The 21305-nt window shown below is 36.0% G+C and overlaps 2 protein-coding genes and 1 long non-coding RNA gene across 7 annotated transcripts; 2 read left to right on the top strand and 1 right to left on the bottom strand.

Annotated features, from left to right (window-relative positions):
- Positions 1–5367: 5367 nt before the first annotated feature.
- LOC103422396 (uncharacterized) lies at positions 5368–7244 on the top strand. Its single transcript, XM_008360458.4, has 3 exons — positions 5368–5790; positions 5916–6141; positions 6663–7244. The coding sequence occupies exons 1-3, from the start codon at positions 5566–5568 to the stop codon at positions 7091–7093; spliced, it is 882 nt and encodes a 293-aa protein (XP_008358680.1). The 5' UTR covers positions 5368–5565; the 3' UTR covers positions 7094–7244.
- Positions 7245–10395: 3151 nt separating this feature from the next.
- Positions 10396–11822, bottom strand: LOC103422395 (uncharacterized). 4 transcript variants are annotated; one of them, XR_011572462.1, is made up of 3 exons: positions 11520–11822; positions 11054–11242; positions 10396–10608 (listed from the first exon to the last, which is right to left on the bottom strand). It is a non-coding gene; the product is annotated as an uncharacterized lncRNA (long non-coding RNA). The 4 variants fall into 4 exon arrangements; XR_011572463.1 differs by having other exon boundaries at positions 10396–10603; positions 11520–11812; XR_527397.4 differs by having other exon boundaries at positions 10396–10603; positions 11054–11235; positions 11520–11767.
- Positions 11823–18095: 6273 nt separating this feature from the next.
- On the top strand, positions 18096–21305 carry LOC103446401 (serine/threonine/tyrosine-protein kinase HT1-like). Of its 2 annotated transcripts, none has more exons than XM_008385508.4 (4): positions 18096–18390; positions 18729–19945; positions 20155–20610; positions 20846–21305. In XM_008385508.4, exons 2-4 carry the CDS (start codon positions 19190–19192, stop codon positions 21119–21121), a joined length of 1488 nt encoding a protein of 495 aa, XP_008383730.1. In that variant the 5' UTR covers positions 18096–18390; positions 18729–19189; the 3' UTR covers positions 21122–21305. The 2 variants fall into 2 exon arrangements, with proteins under 2 accessions (XP_008383730.1, XP_028966208.1); XM_029110375.2 differs by having other exon boundaries at positions 18190–18390; positions 18811–19945.

The raw sequence follows: 21305 nt of genomic DNA, 5'->3' as shown, positions 1-21305 counted from the left end.
AATTAAGCTGCTAGCCAGATGTACACCAAATCGGAATAGGTCTTTCCCACCATCGTATCTGATTTGAACAAGGCTGGAAGAGAAGATAACGATCCTATCTAGCTACCTAAGCTAATCATCAAATCTGGTCAAATCATAAACTCTAATCATGACAGTAAAGGATTCAGATAAACACCACACCTGGATGGTTTTTTTAGTCAATACAGATCGATATGGGACATACATGTTCACAAAAGCATGTTGAACACATGTAGTGTACGTGATCAAATTAATTTACCAAGTAAAAGCAATAATAATTATTTCCAATACAAGCGTACCAAAATCCCTTTGTCATATTCTAGTATTGTTCTTATCCCTTTTAGAGCAAGCCTTTTATCCAGACGTTTCCATATGCGTGTTCAATTTATTATTATAATCAAAATCCAAATAATAAATAAAGAGTAAATTGCCGACTTTCTCCCTGAACCTTAACTTAACTTTCGATTTTCTCCTAAACTTTTTAAATGGAAAATCAAGAACTTAAACTAATTTTTTTTTTTGGCCAATTTCCCCCTTACAGTTAGTTTTCCATAGATTCCATCCAAATTAACGTTAACTCTTATCACATGCACACCACATAACTCTACTTTGAGGACAAAAGTGTCACTTCGCTAAACATTCAGACACAAAAGCTATAAAATCATACATTCTAAAAATCTAGGTTTTCAATTATTTTAACGAACAAAACGACCGAACTACCCTCACATGTTGCGCATGTACTTCTATTTAACAGAAATTTTGATGGAATGAATGAAAACTAACATCAGGGGGAAATCGGCCAAAAAAAATTAGTTTAAGTCCTCAATTTTCCAATTGTCGAAAGTTAAATGAAAGTTCAGGGGAAAAATCAACACTTTACTCATACATAAATTGTAACTTGTTTGAGAACAAATCATATTTTAGGTATCATGTATCGACTAAGCAGTCATTAGTGTGACACCTCTTGCAAAAATATGAAACTCTCACGGTATTGTGGTCTCACTCAATCCAATGCAATCATATCCAATGTGAGAGCCGTCATCTTCATGCAACTCTAGTGTATATATCCAATGGCGAAACCACTAAGAGACCAAAATGATCCTTAGTCCATCCTGCCTTTTTTTCTTCTTGCCATTATAATAGATGTTGTTGCATATCAGTCTAATACCCTGAAATTTAAAGTGTATTCTAAATTCAAATGTTTTTTTGTTCCAAGCTAGGCCTCATTTTTCTTTCCATTTCTCTACAGTGCAGTCTTCACTCCCCCTCCTTATTCTTTCAACTTTTCATTGGTTTTAACTTATATTTATAAATAAAAAAAAATCATGTTGACTCTTTACCTTATATTTGGATTTCTGGGTTTGTACAATGTTTTTAGTTATCTCTATTGAATTTAGGGTCATTTAATTTTTATGCAAATTACTCAAATCTCTCACGTGAGTTCAAAATTACTTATGTATGTAAGAGACCCTCTCACACATAAAATTCCCACTTCGTCACTAAATATATCTTTACCTATACGAAGTGGTTGAACGTTGTTGTCTATGTACCAGCCCAACAACCTTGATTTGTCATCCCATTTTGAACTGGTCAAACTTGCTATCATCGAAGGTAGAATAAATATCTTCAAATTTGACTCAAAACAAAGTACCAACGTGTATATTATAGGAAAACAGTAACTATCAAGGTATACAAAAAACTATGGGTTTGGGAGATCATTACAAGATCTCCATGTCGACTAAATTATTAAACAATGTAGGTTAGGTATCTGCATTCAGTGAAATTTGATTCTCATTTTGTTCTTTTGTTGTGAGTTTGAGGTAGCCAACTCGGTATGTGGTCCAATATCTTAATAAATTTTAGATGTTGGATTTGTACTTATGTGTTCCAGATTCGAAACATTTTTTTCACCTAATTATTGTAATAGTTTCTGATTCTCCACATTCTCTTAATAATAATCATTTAAAAAAAAAATTTAAATGGTAGCCAACTGTAAGTATGATGGGAATCAAGGTTTGATTAATTAACTATAAGATGGTATTACCATAAATTAATAGACAACTAATAAAGAAGATAAATTTAATTTGAGCCCCGATAGTAAAATAATTAGGGGGACCAGACGAAAATAATAAATATAATAGAGCGGGGTGTATATGAACATGAAAAGGGAAAACACATAGCTACTACGTGGAGGATATTTTAATTGAATTATGGAAAGATTATAATCATTTGTACATTTGGGCCTAAAAGTGTCGCCATTAATATTATAGTGAAAGACCTAATTAACCAACCTGCAGATACTTATGCCTTGCAACCACCAATGGGTAGCTCAATAGTTGATGGCGAATTATAGACCCATATTTCACCTGGTATATCTTATGTTTGATTTCTAGTAGCAGCACGATGGTTGAGGAGATTGAAATACCTATGTGAATCTTTTCAGCCCCCAAAATGGTAGATTGTCGTAATGAAACCATCAGTTGATTATTTTTTAAGAAAAAAATATACATATGCCTAGCTAATACAATGTGGACAGTTAATTATTTATACATAGTATAAGTAGGTATATGCTAGAAAGAAAAACCCAAAAAAAATGGTTAAAATATTAGGTGTGTTTTAAATTTGGGGCTTTTGGATCTAGGTATAAAAACATAGGTAGTTTTTGGGACCGAGTCCAGTTATCCATTTACCTATTTTGATATCAATTTTGCCCCTTCAAATAATTTTTTTTAATTTCTTTACATTTCTTTATCATTTATTTAGTTTTTAAATTTTGAATATTTAAATACTCAAACTAAAATATTATCTAGTAAGTACCTACTATTTATGAAGAAAAGAAAACCGATATAATCTAGTAACTACCTATTGTATAGGAAGAAAGATGCTTTATACCTACAAAGCAGATATAATCTAAAGATGCTTTATACCTACAAAGCAGATATAATCTACCTGCAAAACAAAAATAAACTACCTATTGTATCAGAAGAAAAATTTTGGGAACCTACATGGCGGAACGTAGAAATATAAATATGATATAATATACCTCCATTAAAGGAATGAATTTGGAGGGAAAACACAAAAATATCACCCATGAAAAGAAGAGACAAAAAAGAGGAGGATTGATTTCATGATCTAACAGATGGAATTGTGTGGAAGGAGAGAATGAGGGATGAAACGGACTGCGGGTTGAGGTAATTATATGGCTATAACTAATCCTACAATTAAGGGATTAGTTAAACCACAAATAATCCCATAATTAAGAAATTTTGTGTATTTACTACAATTCGTAAGCCTAAGGGGTAAATATGGTACAAACCACAAATAAGCATATGTGGAATCTTAATTATTGGACCTATTTCAATGAAGTGGACTAATCCTACTAATAACTCACAAAATTGGATTTATATTAAGTTATCCCTTTAAATTTTATACTCGTATACGAGTACTTAAAAAAATCCAACCTATATTCATGAACATGACTGTAAATTTGCAACGCATACAAAATGTTTGACAAAATACCTCAAATACAATGCGGTTGGCAAAAAGTCGAAATCATGCTTCATCTTGACTCCAAGAAGATAAATTTCAAAATCCAGCCATGTAAAACACCAAACTTAAATAAGAATTCAGTTACATCATCCATCTCAAATGTCACATAGTGAAACAGTTAAATCATTTATTTTATCATTGTTTCTCCATGTGACAATCATAATGAGGTGGTCCAATAGTTAGGCACAAATCACAGACTCGTATTTTATATGAAACGTTTTGAGTTACGATTTTTGTGGTTGGTGAATGAGACGATGATGATCAGATAATGCTGACATGCCTATGTCGATCATTTCAACCTTAAAAAAAATGAATTGTCATGATCAATCCACCGACTAATCTTTTCTTAAGAAACAAATTGAACGCACGTAGACGCGTTTATTGGCATGGTACAAGATTATTGGGCTATCAAAATGACAAACATGCCCCTTAAGTTCTCCTCCCCGCCTTCGCCAAACAGCTCCCTGTCCTTATGCGGAAAACCGGATGATACGCGACGTCGCGACGCCGCGTATGTGTGACAGTTTTGAACATAATCCTATCCTTTTTCGCTATTAACAACAATGTGCGAAATAATGCGTTGGTTAGTGGGGAGACATGTGGGCCCCTTATTTGGATAAAGCTCGATCATCGACGGCTTCGATCTATCCACATTGCAAAATTTGAGACGTTCAACTAAAAGTCATCTTAATCATTCATCCCTGGTGGACCCACCACCCACGTGATCATGATAGAGATGCATCATTTTAAGTTACATTATTAATATACTCTGTATTACTGTCATAGTCATATTTTATTTTGAATAATGTTAAATAGAATAAATTTTTAGACTAAATTTACAAATTAAATGATGTATCATCAATAAAAAATGATCACGTTTATCAATGTTTAAGTAATAATTTAATCATCAACTTTCATATCATTTAATTTACAAAATTTAGTCTACTAATTTAGTATCCTTAACATTACTCTTTTATTTTTCAAAGATTTTTAATTTTTGGCTTTTTGATCTAATGAATTGAAGCGACTGAAAGGCTAAAATTAACAAAGATGTGTAAAATATAAAAATGGGTATTTAAATAACAATATCTATCAACAATTCATTCTTCCTTCGTGAGAATAGTTCATTCTCATTGTTGCTATATAATAATTATTATTAGAAAATTTAATGAATTTAAAAACGATTTAGCTATTTATGTTTATCAAACAATTAACAATTATAAATAAAACATTTAGAATACTGGTATTATTCTTCACTTGTAAGTGAAAAGTTTTAGGTTTGATTCTCGCCAAATACGAATTTAAACAACCTTATTGATAATCTCTACTATTTAATGAAACCCTCTTTGTCAATCAAAAGAGGGTGAAAATATAACTTAGTCTTCTATCACACACAAAAAAATGATGGGCAATAATGTAATTTCAGAGGGCTAAATTTTATTGTTTTTTATTGAATCCAAAATATCTCTGATATTTAAAATTAAAAATAAAAAAAAATCTCTCACTCCCCTCACATTCTCTCACCCTCTCTCCCTCTCTCCCTCTCTCCCTCTCACCCTCTCTCCCTCTCTCCTTCTCATTTTCTAAAAAAATGTGTTCATACACATAAAATATGTAGACAAATGCTATTGTATTATGAGATTAAACTCACTCTCATCTTAATTAGTGTAGATAATATTCGAGTATATCCAGATAGACCCTGTTGCAATAATTGGAGAAAACTGACGTGGATCTTGGCTGTCCGGCCCAATCTTCGCAAAAATTACTAAGAAACCGGTTCGATTTGCATCCCCGAATCATATCCATCCACGTAAGAATACCAGACCTCCCGCATCATGTGCGCCGCGGCTTGTTTGTCCACGTTGGCTTGGTGGGCCCCACCTTGATCCAAACTTCGGGTTTTGTATATAAGTCCGATCTCATCTCTCACATGGTTCATGCCAATCGAGTCACACCATTTGTGTAGCAACTAGAAATATTCAGTAGCAATTAACGTGAATGGCAAGAGCAGCTCCGGCCACTGCTCGAGAGTTATTAGCGGCGAGTTTTTCCGGCATGGTTTTCGGGTTCCTCGAAGACGGCCACGAGTTTCCGGAAAGTTACGGCAGCAGCAGCGTCGGAAGCCAAGAAAATGACGCCTTTTTGTTAGATGAAGGAGAGGAAGCCGGAGATCAGGAGGAGAAGGACAAGAGGTTTTGGGAAAAACAGCACCAACTTTTACAAGTAATTGATCTTACTTATATTATGTTATGGTATCCGACGATGAATTTTAATTTACAGTCTAACAACATAAGCATTTGTTTATTATACGCGCACGATATTAATGGTTACACAAATATGTTCTGCAGGCTACCTTATGCAGGACTAGCTCTCTAGAGACGAGGATTAGAAGTTTGACAAGGGAGGCAGTGAAGGAGATACAGCGGTCAGGGACGGAGTGTGGTTGTGGCAAACCGATGGCGAGCGGTTGCCGGAGCTGCCTCATGAGAGAAGTTTCCGGCAGACTTAGCAATGCTGGTTACAACAGTGCCATGTGCAAGTCTAAGTGGAGGAGTTCACCGGACATTCCTTCAGGTAAAAACATATACTGGAGCATTATTTGTGAAAATATATAATTAATAAATCAGATTAATTTTGTGTTAAATGGAATCGGATGAGTTTATTAATTCATATATTTCCCATCACATAACTCTTTTTTGACCTACTTTTTTTTTGTATCCACCGCCTTAAAATTATTTGATGTGATATCTACTCACCTCTTTTTACTTTTTTCACACCCTTTTAATTTTCGGTCGTTGGATCGGATGAATTGAAGAAGATCAAATAACAAAAATTAACAAGAAGTATGGGAGAACTAAAAAAATGTGTGTGGATAGCACATCTCATAATTATTTGAGTATACTGCATGGAGACAAATGTTGATTTCTCTATAAATACTAACCTACCGCCAACACTTTCTATGAATATAGTAAAATAAAGTTCGTGGTTTTGCGCCACCATCTTTGTTGTCGGGTAAATTTTTTTTTGTCAAACGATAAATTTTTTAAATTATGAAGTAAGAAAACATCTCATTGATTATTTTCTATGTTCTTCAGGAGAGCACTCATTTTTGGATGTGGTGAACAATTCAAGTCTAAAGAAGGGGGAGGTGAGGGTGATCGTAGAGCTGAACTTCAGAGACGAATTCGAGATGGCTCGAGCGAGCGACGAATACAACGATCTGGTTCAAAAACTCCCTGAAGTGTTTGTCGGCAAAGTTGAGAGACTGCAAGGCCTGATTAAAATTTTATGTTCCGCCGCCAAGAAATGCATGAAGGAAAAGAAAATGCACATGGGGCCATGGAGGAAGCAGAAGTACATGCAAGCAAAGTGGCTCGGCCCCTGCAAAAGAACAACATCGACGCCACTTCTGGCCGTGGGAGACTCCGCCAGGCTGGGACCGAAGCCTAAGGAGTCGATGCTGACCGTAGATTTGCTAGAGATGATGCATAACAGGCATTGCATGACAGCAGTTCAAGTTGTGTGATATTAAGCAAGTTTTTGTTCGTGTTCTTGCTTTGATACTAAGAATAATTTCCTACTTTGCAAGTTAGAGTATGTGTATATATGTAAACGAGAAAAAATCGTCTAATTAGTATTGGTTATGAAATAAACAAACCATTAAGTTTCAAGAGAAACGGTAATAAATCAACAATAACATCCAATCAAGATATAAAATATCAATGATATCGGAAATATCGGTAGTCTAAAAACACGGAAATTTTGATGGAAATATCGGGATATTATCGATATCGATAAAAATTGAATAAAAATCACGGAAATTGTAAGAAAAACTTTAAAATTTTTATTGAAACTTTCAAGGATGTTTATTTAGTCAATTATTTATTAGTTTATCACAAAAAATTGAAAGAAAATGCATTGCATGATGGATTTAACTGATTTAAGTTGATTATATAGTGAGCTGGCAAACATTGTGAGTGTAGAAAATATGTAGTAAGTAATGAAAGAAGTTTAAACACATCATAATCATTTATATATAATGAATTAGTACAATATAAGAAAGACATGAAAAATATGTTTTTTTTTTTTACAAAAAAATAGTATATGTGACGTTAGAGTTTCAAGTATATAGCATGATCTAATCTCCAAAGAGACTTTCAAGGTCTCAAAGATGGATTTCCCAAATAAAACAATTTAATTTAAAAAAAATAAAATAATAAATATAAGATATTTTGAATGAAATTAGTGTATAACATTTTCTTTAAACCACATGTGACCCCTCCACCTCACCTCCCTCACATAACCCAAGGTCCCAAATTGAGACTCCCAATCCTATATCTGACATTTTCTTTTTTGTATCCTGTTCCTCCTCTCTCACTTCTTCTTCTTCTTCTTTTTCATATCCCATAAGTCTCTCTCTCTCTTTCTCTTTTATTTCCTATCAGCTCGTGAAACACAAAATCCCATAAATCTCTCTCTCTCTCTTCCGGAAACCTCTAGCAAAGCAACCATGGCTATCTCTCTGCAACTCTCCTTCCTGGAGCACATACACACCACACCCACACCCCACCATGACCTCCACCATAGTGGCGCACACTCCGGCGAGCACCATCACCACCTGTGGACCGTTCCTCCTCCCTTTCTCACCTCCCGGTAAGCACCATCAGGCAAGGGGAGGCCTTGTTTAGGCCGTACGAGGCGGAGGATCCATCAAACCCGAGCGGGTTTTGGGATCCGGAGAAAAGGGATTGCTCATTTTGATGGGTCTGAACGTGTATTGCAAAGAGAGGCGCATATCTTGGCAGCTGCGATGACGAAGCCTCGGCTGTAGTTGCGACGACGAAGCCTCGGCGATATTATTGATAATATCGCGATATATTAACGATAATGAAGTGGATACGTGTAAAAATATCGCCCTCTAAAAAAACGATATTATCGGCGATATTTCGCCAATAATATCGATATTTTAGACCTTACATCCAATTACCTCCAAAATTGTGCTTTATAGACAATGAAGACTCGTTTGGAAATACTTTTATAATGACTAAAAGTATTTTTGGTGAAATTGATTAAGTACTTTTTGGAAGAAACATCAAATATGTACTTCTTGTAGGATGCACTTCAAGTGCATTTTCAAGATCCACTTGGATTTTTGCTAAGAGTTGGTTTCAAAAATAATTTTACCAAAAGCGCTTTCAGTCATTTTAAACACATTTCTGAACGAGGTTAGACCCACACAAGTCTATTGGACATTAATTTTCTATACTAATTAAACGTATTATTGAGTTAGTCATTTACAACGAAAAACAAACTGGGACTCTAAAACTCGTATAAATCTTGTGTGTTAGAAGACGTGACATGAAGGGATCCTCCGCAAAAACTTGATTGGTAGATGGGACATGTTATCAGAAGGATGAGGCTACTACAAATGCAAACAAGGACACATTAAACACCCAAAACATCAATTGTGATCATCCTCATCATCACCATCATAGCTACAGTCATAAACATTCTCTTGATTCCCAACGTGGGGTTTGCAATCTGCAGCTCCTCCGACATTTCCATGCTCCTGCATCATTTCAAAGTCACTGTCATGCTGTATGGTGAGGTGGTTTTGTCGATTGGCTTCACAGTCACGAATTATTGTGGCCTTGGACTTTTGCTTTGGATTAGGAGTAGGTTTTGCCACATTACCTTATATGTTTGGTGCAAGGCAAAATATAATTATGTACAAATAGGAAATTAAAGTGTTTCAAAATGTAACGCAATCTCAATTGAGAATCATGAGGCCGGCCGGCCTATAACAAAATGAGTGGGCATGGTTCGATTCGGTCCACGTTTGCCCTTTAATTGTTGGTTGAATCACTCTTACCTAGTTGGTTTGGTTATGCTCTAACCAAATCCACTAATCAGACTAGTTCAATCGGTTTTTTCGGTTCCTTGGTTTTTTTAATTTTTTCTTACACTCGTACACAATAGACTATTGTTTCTTGAACTTGGTATAGGGTACAAAACGCAAAAGGGTTAGATGGGCAAAATACAGGGTAGGATGTGGTGCTTTGTATGTGTGGTCAGACAGCCACGTTGTACGGGCACCGCACCTAAGAATTTCTCCACTATGCATGTCAACTATTGTCAAGAAGAGAGAAAAACAAGATGCCACAGTGTCACATATATAAGACTTCGAGCTTTCAGCTATGTCAGACACTAACCTTCTTGAGTATTTTTTGGGCTGCTTCTGCAGATGATTTTGACATGAACCCTAATTTCAAGAAAAACAGGAGAGAGAGAGAGAGAGAGAGAGATTTGTCAATAGTTTTTGATAGATTAAAACCAACACTGTAGAAATAGAAAAAGGAGAAATGCAAATTATATTTTGTATGATAAGGCAAGCACTACTACAAATTTTAACATACATGACGCAGTTTATGGGTCATGTTAAAAGTTTAATGACACAAGCATTTAGCGTCATCTTTGTGGGTGTCATTAAAGATACTTTTTATGACGTTGAAAAAGTGTCATGTATTAATTTTAAGGACGCCTAACAAGCATCATTGAATTAAGAACTTGTGTCATCTATAACCATTTAAGACGCAAATTAAGTGTCATATACAGAGAAATGAGCGTCATGGTATACTAAACATGACATCTATATAGCGTCATGTACTATAGCACCGAAACCATTTGCAACGTCATTGAATATTAGCAATGACACGCAAAGCGTGTCATAAACCGTTCAATACATGTCCTGAAATATGTTTGATGACATATATAATGTATTTTTAATTTGAAAGCATGACCTACATAATTCATCCAAAGAGCAAGATATTGACCTCAAATGAAACAATATTGCTTCATAAATTTGAAATTTATCCACCATCGAAGTATTACAAAAGACAATATAATGTATAGAGCTTTCCTACTAATAAAACTGTAAGTTCACTTAATTTAAAATCTGGTTCTTCTCACAATCTGGTTGAGCATAAGATCACCAACAACAAATATCCTTCTCCCTTGACGCAGGAGAGACTCCCACCTTTTCTACACAAAAATTATCAACATTAATTAAAAAAATCAATAAGAATAACAATTCTTACTTTCACATGCTAAAACCAAAAATAAAACTGCAAAGGGTCATTCTGATTATCTCTAGAATCTTGGAAAATTTGAACTTAAAATCATTATTTCCGTATCCTGCACAGATGAATCAGGTCAAACAAAAAGATCAACAAAAGTGCAGTGTAGTTTTAAGATCACATGGAAGAAAATAAACGAACACAATAAATTCTCTTTAACCATTCTAGTATAAAATCAAAGGTTGATTTAAAGTAACCGTGCAATAAAAATAAAAAAAGGCATCCATTAATCTGTGATAATCTAGAAAATAGGACAGCTGTACATACAAGTAACAAAAGCATCCAGTAATCATATTGTTTCATAAAAAAATAGCACAAAAAATTAAGGGCAAGAAGAGAAAGAATCTCACTTGCATAGGATCTGCATGAACGGAGGATTGACTAGTAGCAGGGGCAAAGGCACTTGATTTGGATGAGGCCTCAGACTCCTTATTTGTCTGACTACTTAATGCAGAAATCTATGGGACTAATGAGCCTTTCTTCACACGTTTTGCACCAGCAGTTGTTGAAACCTACAATTTACATAATTAAACTGCCCACTAGTGCCAGCCCCAGTAAATTAACAATTAGAAAAACAAAACCAATATAAGTTCACAGCAAAATAAAATGTGAATCGACATTACTACCGAATTGGCTCCAAATCCATCCAAACCTACTCAAACAACAAAATACCCAACTCAAACTAGACAACAGATTGAACATGAAAACCACAAATAGCACCAAGCCCAGATAAACTCACACTAAATCATATAAAATCCATATCACATAGATCTCAAATCATCAATTAACTTATGTAAATGAAAATAAGGGATTTACCAAAAAATTGACGATGGCCGGTGATGGCTGACGAAAGCGTGGAGCCGTGAGGGCGACGACGCATGGTGTTCAGATGGCTGGATGGCGGTAGCGCGGGAGGGACTTTTGCTGGCTTGCAGCCTTGCTGTTGAATATCGTCCTCTCCAATGGCAGAACAAAGTCCTGATGGGGAACGAAGTCCCACTCCACCGTTTATGTTATATTTTTTTGTACGAGCATATTAAAGAAAAAGGATGAGATTTAGGCTGAAGAGGTTAACTGTTCAAGCGTGCAATTGTAATGGGTGTGAAACTGATCTCTTTTTGATAATTGTCTCTTGGTTTTCTTATCTTTTTATTTTAATTTATTTATATTTTTTATAAGTTGCGTCATAATTTTATTTCAGTGACGCTTTTAATAAAAGAATGTCATTAAAAAAAATTCTAAGTGTCATGAAAGCCCTATTTTGTAGTAGTGAAGTCAACAAATCAGATAAAAAGTAAAAAGAAATAACAACACAACCTCATACCTTTATTTAAAGTCCTTTTAGATGATTGTGAATGGTCACTCGAGATGGATTTCACAATTACAGAAGAACCTGCCCTCCTCTTCTGCAAATTACAAATTTAACAGATTGTTTAGAAACAAATCTCAGTAGCAGTAAAAGAATCAGGAATGCTAAGAGTTTTACAATCGCCCTATAATGACGAGTTATATATTCGTCACATAATGAGTATCGTACGAATACAAGGATGTATTTTCAGTTGTATGTAAGAATCTCACGCCAACAAGCGGAATATGCAATGCATGTTACCTTTGTTCCACGGTTTTTGACAAGGGCAGGCTCAGTAGTAATGACACTTTGATAGAGAACTTTTCCACAAACACTACAAGATCTGGTCAAGAGACACACAGTTATTAAGCAGTGATTAATACAAGAATTATCTAATATTCTGGTAATTCTTTGAACTGATTCAACTGATTAATTATGCAATTAACATAATAACAAGGTGTTTAAATTCTTACGTAAAGTAGTTATCTTGTGTCGGAGGAATAAGATCCCTGCAATGCGCGCACCACAACATATCTAGTGAACCCTCAATTATATATACTCAAATCTGTCCGGAAACAAAAACATATACCAATATTATTAACGTATACTCTGCATCCAAAGTACGAGCTCGAATTCCCTATCCAATATTGCTTCTAAAAAACACGTAATTTCGGACACAACATAGATACTTAAAAAATATTCTTTACAAATTGAAGATTCACCTCAAAGAAACACCAGATTTTTATTAACCCAAACCCTAAATGTAGAGGTTTAAATTTTAAAAAATTTCCCAACACAAGCCTAAAACCCAAACCCAAACCAAATTTACACAAGAATTTAGGTCAACCTAAATCCGGTGAGAATCAGAGGCATGGTAGTGCACGTGGACTCGCTCAATTTAGTGAGAGTTGAATGATTAGTCATGGTTTGAATTTCTTTTTTCTCTGAGTTAATTTTTTTGGTATTGAATCTAACAACTCAAATTTTAATCCAATAATTAAAATATTTTTGAAAAATAGTTAACTCATATTCCACCCAAATAAAAATATGTAGTGTGTTTAGCAACATATTGAAGTGTGGTTAGTGTGTGTTGGAATGGTTGGTTGTGTGATTTTTCATACTTGGTCACAATTTGAATATTTTAAAGTTAAAACATTTATAAAAATAAATTAAGATAACACAAAAAATATTGTTAAACAAAAGTTCAATGGGAAAAACCATTATTCGACCAATTAGGAGCCTAAATTTATATTGGAGGATGGATGAAAAAAAAAGAGAGCTACTTTTAAGTATAAATCATAAATTTTAGAGTGTAAATAGCCATTGAACTCTCTCCATCGGAGATGATCTAAGAACTTCACACATATTTGAAATACATTAAGGAGGTGCAAACCTGGATTACACAAATTGAATAAAATCGTGTGCTTGCCCTAATGCCCACAAATTCAAATCACAAAAACACACTAAAGGAAAAGTAAAACACACACTTAAAAGATCAATAATTCGGAATTAAAAAGGACAGGAAACAACTCTGTTTTAGAATTACACGCTCAAATAGTGCTTTATATAAGAGATTGGGTTCTCTCCTCTTTTTTTTCTTTTTTTTTTTTTGTGTTCCTTCTATTTTTCCTATCCTTTTATCTAATTTTTTATTTACTATATAAGGCACGTGCCAGTAATTATATTAATCTCTGATTAGTCAGTTAAAACACGCGCCATAATGTTTTAACACGCCCATCGACCCCGTCCAGCTCACGCTTGGAATATCCATTGGGTTGGAACTAATTGGGCCGGTCCTAAGAGTTGGATCAAATCCCGCTGAACGGTTTGGGTTTGATTATGTCGGCCGTTGGGCCCTTTTCTTTAGCTCATATATTTTTCTTGTTCTTTGTTTTTTACTTTTGCCAAAGGCCTTTTCTTTATTTTCACTTTTCCTTTCTTTTCGTAAAAGCAAGAAAAACTATGTCTCCCTTTCCAATTTATTCTCCAACTCCAACGACCTTAAAAAGAATAAAGCTATTCACATCCATTTCTACGTTTGACATAACCTTGTTAGATCCGACACTCAAAGTAGGCATATGCAAAGTTCCAAAAGATGCTAAGAGCTAGTTAGACGATTGTAATACTCCGTATTAAAAAAAATGGTTATATGTATATATGTGTGTACATGGGTAATTATTTTTACGTACAAGAACCTATTTTCGATATGTAAATTATAGTTTCAATGTAAAATCATTTTTCCTACAAATTATTTCAAAAACTAGCTATTTCATGTTCATATGTAATTAGAGATATTGTTAGTTTGAATTGGAGAAGGGAGATTAAATGAGGTTGGGTTGAATTTCCTCACAAAGGGCCAAGAGTTTGAGGTTGGACTAAATGAGTAGTTTTGTTTTGTTATTTTCTCTCAAAGATGAGGTGGAGAGTTTGTAACATTAGGAGTTAATGATTTGGTGATTACTCACCACTCTAAATGTGGAGTGGAAGTCTATATAGCATACGTGCATGTGTCTAAGTGCATGAGTTTGACTTTATTTTCTCACGAAGGCTAAGTAGAGTTTTGCCAACCATTAGAGAATAAAGAGGAGGGGTTAGTCACCACTCTAGATAGGTTAAGGTGGAAGTTGGTAATTAATAGAAGCTAATAATTAGGGTGTGGAGGTGGGAAGCCTTTGGCTTATACGTGTGGCTAAGTGTTGAGTTTGGTTTGATATTTTTACCAAGTAGGAGTGAGTTGGCAAGTTGAGCTAATGTAGAGAGATTACTCACCCCTAAACATTGGAGAGGTGTGCGTCTATATAGAGCCATAGACTAGGTATGCATATGTATTGGCATGCATGTGGCAGTATGTTGTTGTTGTTTTAGAATGTTTACTCACTAGCCTAGGGGAATTTCAATTAATTGTCTATATTCTCTCTTCAATGCTTCAATCTATCATTCCAAAATTTCCAATGAGGTGAGAATGGGTGGGATGCATATCCCTTAGACTTCGAACGTGACTTTTGAGTGTTTGTTCACCTTGCATGATATTGATTAACTTCACATTTGTTGTTTTACTATTGAACCACATATCATGGTTGATAATTGGTGAGGATTCATTCCCCAAATTGTTTGGACGTGGCCTTTGGGTGCAAGGAACACCTTGCATGATATTCATTAATTCATGATTAATCTAACACTTGTTGTTTTTCCATTGGAACACATTTCATTGCTAAGGATTAGGACAACATTTGTTGCCTTGTGATTGGAACACATTTCATGGTGATGATTAGGTTAACATTTGGTGTGTTTCTATTGGAACACATATGTTTAATGATTGGCACTACACTTGTTTTCTTTCTATTGGCACACTTGTGGAGATTCTTTGGAGAGGAATATTTCATGCAATCTCTATAAAGGAAGGAGCAAAGAACCAACGGATGATATGGAGAAGAGAGAATGAGAAAAGACAAAGGAAGAAGAAGATAAAAAGAAAGAAAAAGAACAACTCCAATAAAAAGCCATCCTCCCTTTCATATTACCCAATTACCTTTCTTTTACATATTGTTAAGGCTTTAAGCCATCTTTCATTGTATTTGTAAGTCCCTCATATATATAGTGAAATACAATGAAAGCAAACCTCAGTGGATACAGTTGATTTGGCGAACCACTTAAATCTTGTGTGTTTATGCGTTTACATTTGAGATCATTGCCATAAGAACACTCCCACCAAAACATCAAAATTATCCATTTATTTTCCCTTGAGAATGATGTACAAAAGTGTGAGACAAATCCCAGAAAATACATGAGACCTTATCCAACAAATCTCTCCACCAAACTCCATCTATTAAAAGAAAGATATCTAAAAACTAGAAATTCGTCCAGCCTATTTAACAGATCAAAACATCATCATCCATATATTATATTATAATACTTCCTTCATGAGAGTTGTTCTTTTGTCTTTCTACCATGATATATCAAAATTCCAGAAACATCCAACCGTGTGATCGTCCAATATGTCTGAAATACCAACTCATGTCTCTAATCCCGCAGAAAACTGGACAGCTATGTTATGAGTACCAAAAACCCATTTTTTGTAACTCGAATCAAAACATTTCCTTCACAAAAGTTGTTTCTTATCATCTCCTCTATAACATATCCAAAAACCACGACAATCTAATCTATGTGCTGACTTATATCCCAGTTCGCATAGCTGATAGTTTCAGCTATATTAAAGAAGAAGTAGAAATGGTGGGCTAAAATAAAAATAAAAGATGATGTTTGGAAAGGGAAAAGCTAGAGACATAATTTCATGCCTCGTGGCCTTGGAGACATATATTTCACTCTAATAATTATTTTCTCTAACATGAATGTCTATTCTTTTTTAATAAAAACAGGTTGCCCGACCAAGATGGACGAGACGATGAACAAATATATATGGAGTGGTCTACGAGTAACATTTTATATGATGAATTATAGATTATTATTTTGTTAATATTATGATGATATTACCCTTGTTACTAATCAATTTGATTTATGTTGAAGTTGCAGGCTTGTTAGATAAAGTGTGAGTATTGATATCTACGTGAACATGGCATATACATATGCATTGCAAAGCAAGAAAAAGAGTTGTGTTGTGTCAAGTGCTCACTTGTATAAAGTGTTTAAGTTGTGAGGATATTCAAGGGCTAAAGTTTACCTTGAATATAAAATAATGAATCGTGTATATGTCAGGCATAGGGTGCATGGCTTGAGTATACAATTGGTTGATTGTTAAAAATAATGAAATCTTGTATATATCAAGCGTAGGGTGCATGGCTTGAATATACATTTGAGCGTTGGGTGAAGTGCTTACTTAATAAAGTGGAAACTGAGAGTTTAATTACAAAAATTGGATTTAAGGGATGAACGGGAGTTAACTCATATTCTAACGTACTCAGAGCCAAGTGGTATAAGTATGGTATGGGACGTGCACGCTTGGGTGCCTTAGGTATGCGTTGACGAGATTAGAAGGGAATGAGTACATTCATCCATTCCATTTGCATATATTTCATGCATTTGAAAGAATTGTTACAATTTAATTATTATTTTGTTAGTAGTTTTTGTTGTGAATTAATTTATGTACTATTCTATTTCCGCTGCGTATTCATTAAATTTTTATGTAAAATTTTGTTGATGTATGGTGTAATTGTTATAATTTAATTTTATTTTCCACCATATCTTGGTTATAGAATTTATTTCTATAGCTAAGATATGACTCACACCCTAGCTCGTGGATAGTCTTTATTCGCGGGTCGGGGCGTGACAACGATGGGCTGAGGTCTAGCGCCTAAGAGGTTAGGCGAGGGCCTAAAATGCAAAATAGAATCAAATAGATTATAAAGTATTAGAACATAATGCAAAATGAGAGTTATATATTTTCTGTCTAAGTGATAGTTGCGACATAGGAAGTGCTAGGCAGATCTAGGCGGGTGCCTAAGCAGGTCTAGCTGGCTTTTTTTAATTTTCAAATGCCTAGGAATTAATTAGGCGGTGACCAGCTGCCTAACGCATATGTTGAAATTGTTAGAACCGTGAGCATGGATATCATTATTCTTTTAAAATTGTGCATGAATCATGTATAAACAATACACTGTCATACATTTTAGAATTGTAATTGTATTGATAACACAATATACGAATATATACTAATCTATTACTTGAAGTACAAATAAACCTAAACCCAAAAAAAATTTACAAGGCCAACTCCAACCGAATTCTCCTATACTAACATACATGCATAGCTCTCTATGGCGTTACCTATCCTACTACCTCCCGACAAACATACAGCCTATTTGTCCCTCACATTCAGGATGAAAGTTCGAATGTGATACCCGATAATACCAAGATTAGCCTCTAACCTCCATAACCCAACAGGAATCACACACACCAAAAACAAAGGGGTAATTAGTAAATTCAAGTAACACGTCTCAGCGCACACGTACAGAGAGAGCGCGTCCGTGCGAACCGTACCAGGAACCGCAAATTGCCTAGTTGGTCTCTTGGGCTGGCGTTTGGTTTGGTTTGGCTTTTTGACAAGTCGTGTCCCACATTTCTCATTATTTTTTGCCTAGTTGGTCATTCTTTCCGATAACGACACATGGAATCCCACATTTCTCATTATTTTAATCAAACAGTTCCTCCTCTCTCTCTCTCTCTCTCTCTTCCTTCTTCCTCTTTCTCTCTCTCTCTCTCTCTCTCTCTCTCCCCTCTCCGTCTCGCCTCCTCGACCTCACCTCCTCGTCGCCCATTTCAGATGGTGAAATGCCCTTGAAGCTTATGGTGGTTTGTCGCCATGAAGTAGAAGCCATGCCCTTTATGGTAAGCTCCTCATCAGCTCAGCTCGGGCATTTTACATGGCTATCTTTTTTTTAAAATATGATTTTTTTGACTTTTTCTGGTTATATATTACGTGTGATTTATTAATTATTTTTTAGGTTTTTGCATCTGGGGATTTTTTTTATTCTGCATTATTTTAGTGGAGTTATGATTGTTTTGACACAATGATTGTTTTTTTAGCTTTTTCTACCGAGCTTGATGGGTTGTAATCATGGGTGTTTCTTCGATTTCAATATAATTGAATACACTTTTGTTTTTCGGGGCTTTAATTTTATTTTTTATTGACTGGTTTATTGGGTTGTTTTCGTATGAATTTTCAGGCTTTTACGGAAGGTGGTGTTTGACTTTGAAACAAAAACAAGTTTGAATTTATTTGGTTTATTAATTTTTATATTTATTTAGAGAGCCTAAGAGGGTTTGGTGGTGCTGAGGAGGGTGTCCAAATTATTTGATTGGAAGGGTCTGCAGATTGATGAGATTTGGTGGGTTTGAGGATTTGATGCGGCCTCATTCTTCCGTAAGGGCTTCAATACTTCCTTAGTTTCAGTGATGCAAAAAGTTAGATTCTTTTTCTTCAACTAGTTTGATAAAGTTAGAGGTCTTTGTTGATGGGCTTGAAGAACTTCGGATTTTCGAGCTTGTTTGTAGCTGAATTCAGATTGTTTGAGGATTTCCCATTTGGATTTAGGCCTTCTTCTCGGCTCCAGGACGAGGAGGAGGTGAATAGGGTGGTTTTGTGGGTGTAAAGCTGGGTTGGGATTTGGTATAATTACTGGGGAGGATGGAGGAAGAGGCGTATTCTTGGATTCGGAGAACGAAATTTTCTCATCGGTTTGATTCTTCAAGATTGGCCGCCCTTCCGTTAGCCCTGCAGGACGTCCGGATAGCCGGATTAAAGTCAAGGCCTGCACCGGCAGCGGTGGCAGAAGCGGAAGCAGCTCCTTCGAAGCAGAAATCGAGTTCCAGTAATTCAAAGATTCAGAGGAATTCTGTTCATACGCCGGTTAGGCGAAATCTTCTTACCAACAAGCAGAGATCTTTGTCCCCTGTGCGTCAGATCCACATCTCCGATGCGTTTAAGGAAGCCAAGTCTGATACGAAGAGGTTTTCGACACCACATCCTAAGAGAAAGGGGTTGGGAAGGTTGTTCGGTAAGGATTCGCACAGTAAGTCATCGAATTCGATGAATACGAGCCCCCTCAGGCACTTGGCTTCTATGAAAGTCAATGACAAGACGAAGAGCCGGAAGGAGTCGCCTTGGGCCAAGTACTTTGATCATGCCGGCGGGAGAGTCAATGCCGTGGACGCTGCCGATGAATTTTGCGTTGATTTGTCGAAGCTGTTTCTTGGGCTTAAATTTGCTCATGGGGCGCATAGCAGGCTTTACCATGGTATCTACAATGACAAAGCTGTTGCTGTTAAGATTATCAGGGTGCCGGAGGATGACGAAGGCGGGGTGTTGGCAGCTCGATTGGAGAAACAGTTTAACAGAGAAGTCACTCTTCTATCTCGTCTCCACCATTCGAACGTCATAAAGGTATGTAATCTCTTCCGCTTTTCCACCTTGTATGCATTTGGATTGTTACATTTTCTTATGCTGGTGAACGAATTATGTATCCTAGCTTGAAGATTTTAAACATCAGATATGATTTAACCATGTTTAGAACTTTCGTAATTGCAAATCGTGAGCTCGAGGTTGCAGAACGGTGTATCCTTTGATACTGATATTTTGTTTCCTTGAAACAGTTCATTGCAGCGTGCAGAAAGCCACCGGTTTATTGTGTAGTCACGGAATATCTATCAGAGGGTTCCTTGAGGGCATATCTGCACAAGCTTGAGGAAAAATCTCTTCCTCTGGAGAAACTGGTTGCTATTGCCTTGGACATTGCTCGGGGAATGGAATACATCCACTCGCAAGGAGTCACTCATCGGGACCTTAAGCCCGAAAATGTTCTTATTGATGAAGAATTCCACCTGAAAATTGCTGATTTTGGCATAGCCTGTGAGGAGGCGTACTGTGATTCGTTGGCCGACGACCCTGGGACATACCGTTGGATGGCCCCAGAGATGATCAAGCGTAAATCCTATGGACGGAAGGTTGACGTGTACGGCTTTGGACTCGTCCTGTGGGAAATGGTAGCCGGAGCAATCCCCTACGAGGATATGAATCCCATTCAGGCTGCTTTTGCTGTTGTGAACAAGGTACGTTCATAACTTTTGTTTACTCGCCAATGACGATCACAATGAAACGAGTTTGCAAAAGATTCGGGTGTTTTGTTTGAAAATTGGTGCGCTGAACTAATATTTCCGCCATTGACTCTTTCTCGCGAAGCTCTTTGTGCAGATCTCTACATGAAAGTTACTTATAAAAAAGAACAGCTCTTAGTTAAAGTTGCATGTTAACCACATTCTAACAAATTGTGGGTTGCTTTTTCAGAATTTGAGGCCTGTTATCCCCAAGGGTTGCCCATCTGCAATGCGGGCGTTGATCGAGCAATGCTGGTCCTTGCATCCGGAGAAAAGGCCCGAGTTTCCGCAGGTCGTAAAGGCATTGGAGCAATTCGAGTCTTCCCTCGCCCGTGACGGAACCTTGAATCATGTAACAAGTCCAATCTGCCAAGATCACAAGAAGGGGAAGCTCCTTCACCGGATTCAGAAGCTTGGTCCTGTGCATCCTCATAGCACACCAACGCCTAAACCCAAGTTCTCTTGAATCATCCATCCTTCTTGTGAGACCTCCTGGCTTTTGTAGCGTCACCAGGTCAAAATTGTAATTAAAAAAAAGGTTCGTTTTCTCTTAAGCCTTTTGATTTGTAATCTTCTGTGATGTCACATTCACGTTGAACAAGTGGAATTGAATTAATAGATTGATAGGCAAATATATATTTTTTATATTA

Source organism: Malus domestica, chromosome 10 (genome assembly GCF_042453785.1).
Source record: "Malus domestica chromosome 10, GDT2T_hap1".
In the NCBI taxonomy this organism is placed as follows: domain Eukaryota; kingdom Viridiplantae; phylum Streptophyta; class Magnoliopsida; order Rosales; family Rosaceae; genus Malus; species Malus domestica.
Note: the sequence above shows the minus strand (reverse complement) of the source record. Positions and strands in the feature narration are given on the sequence as shown.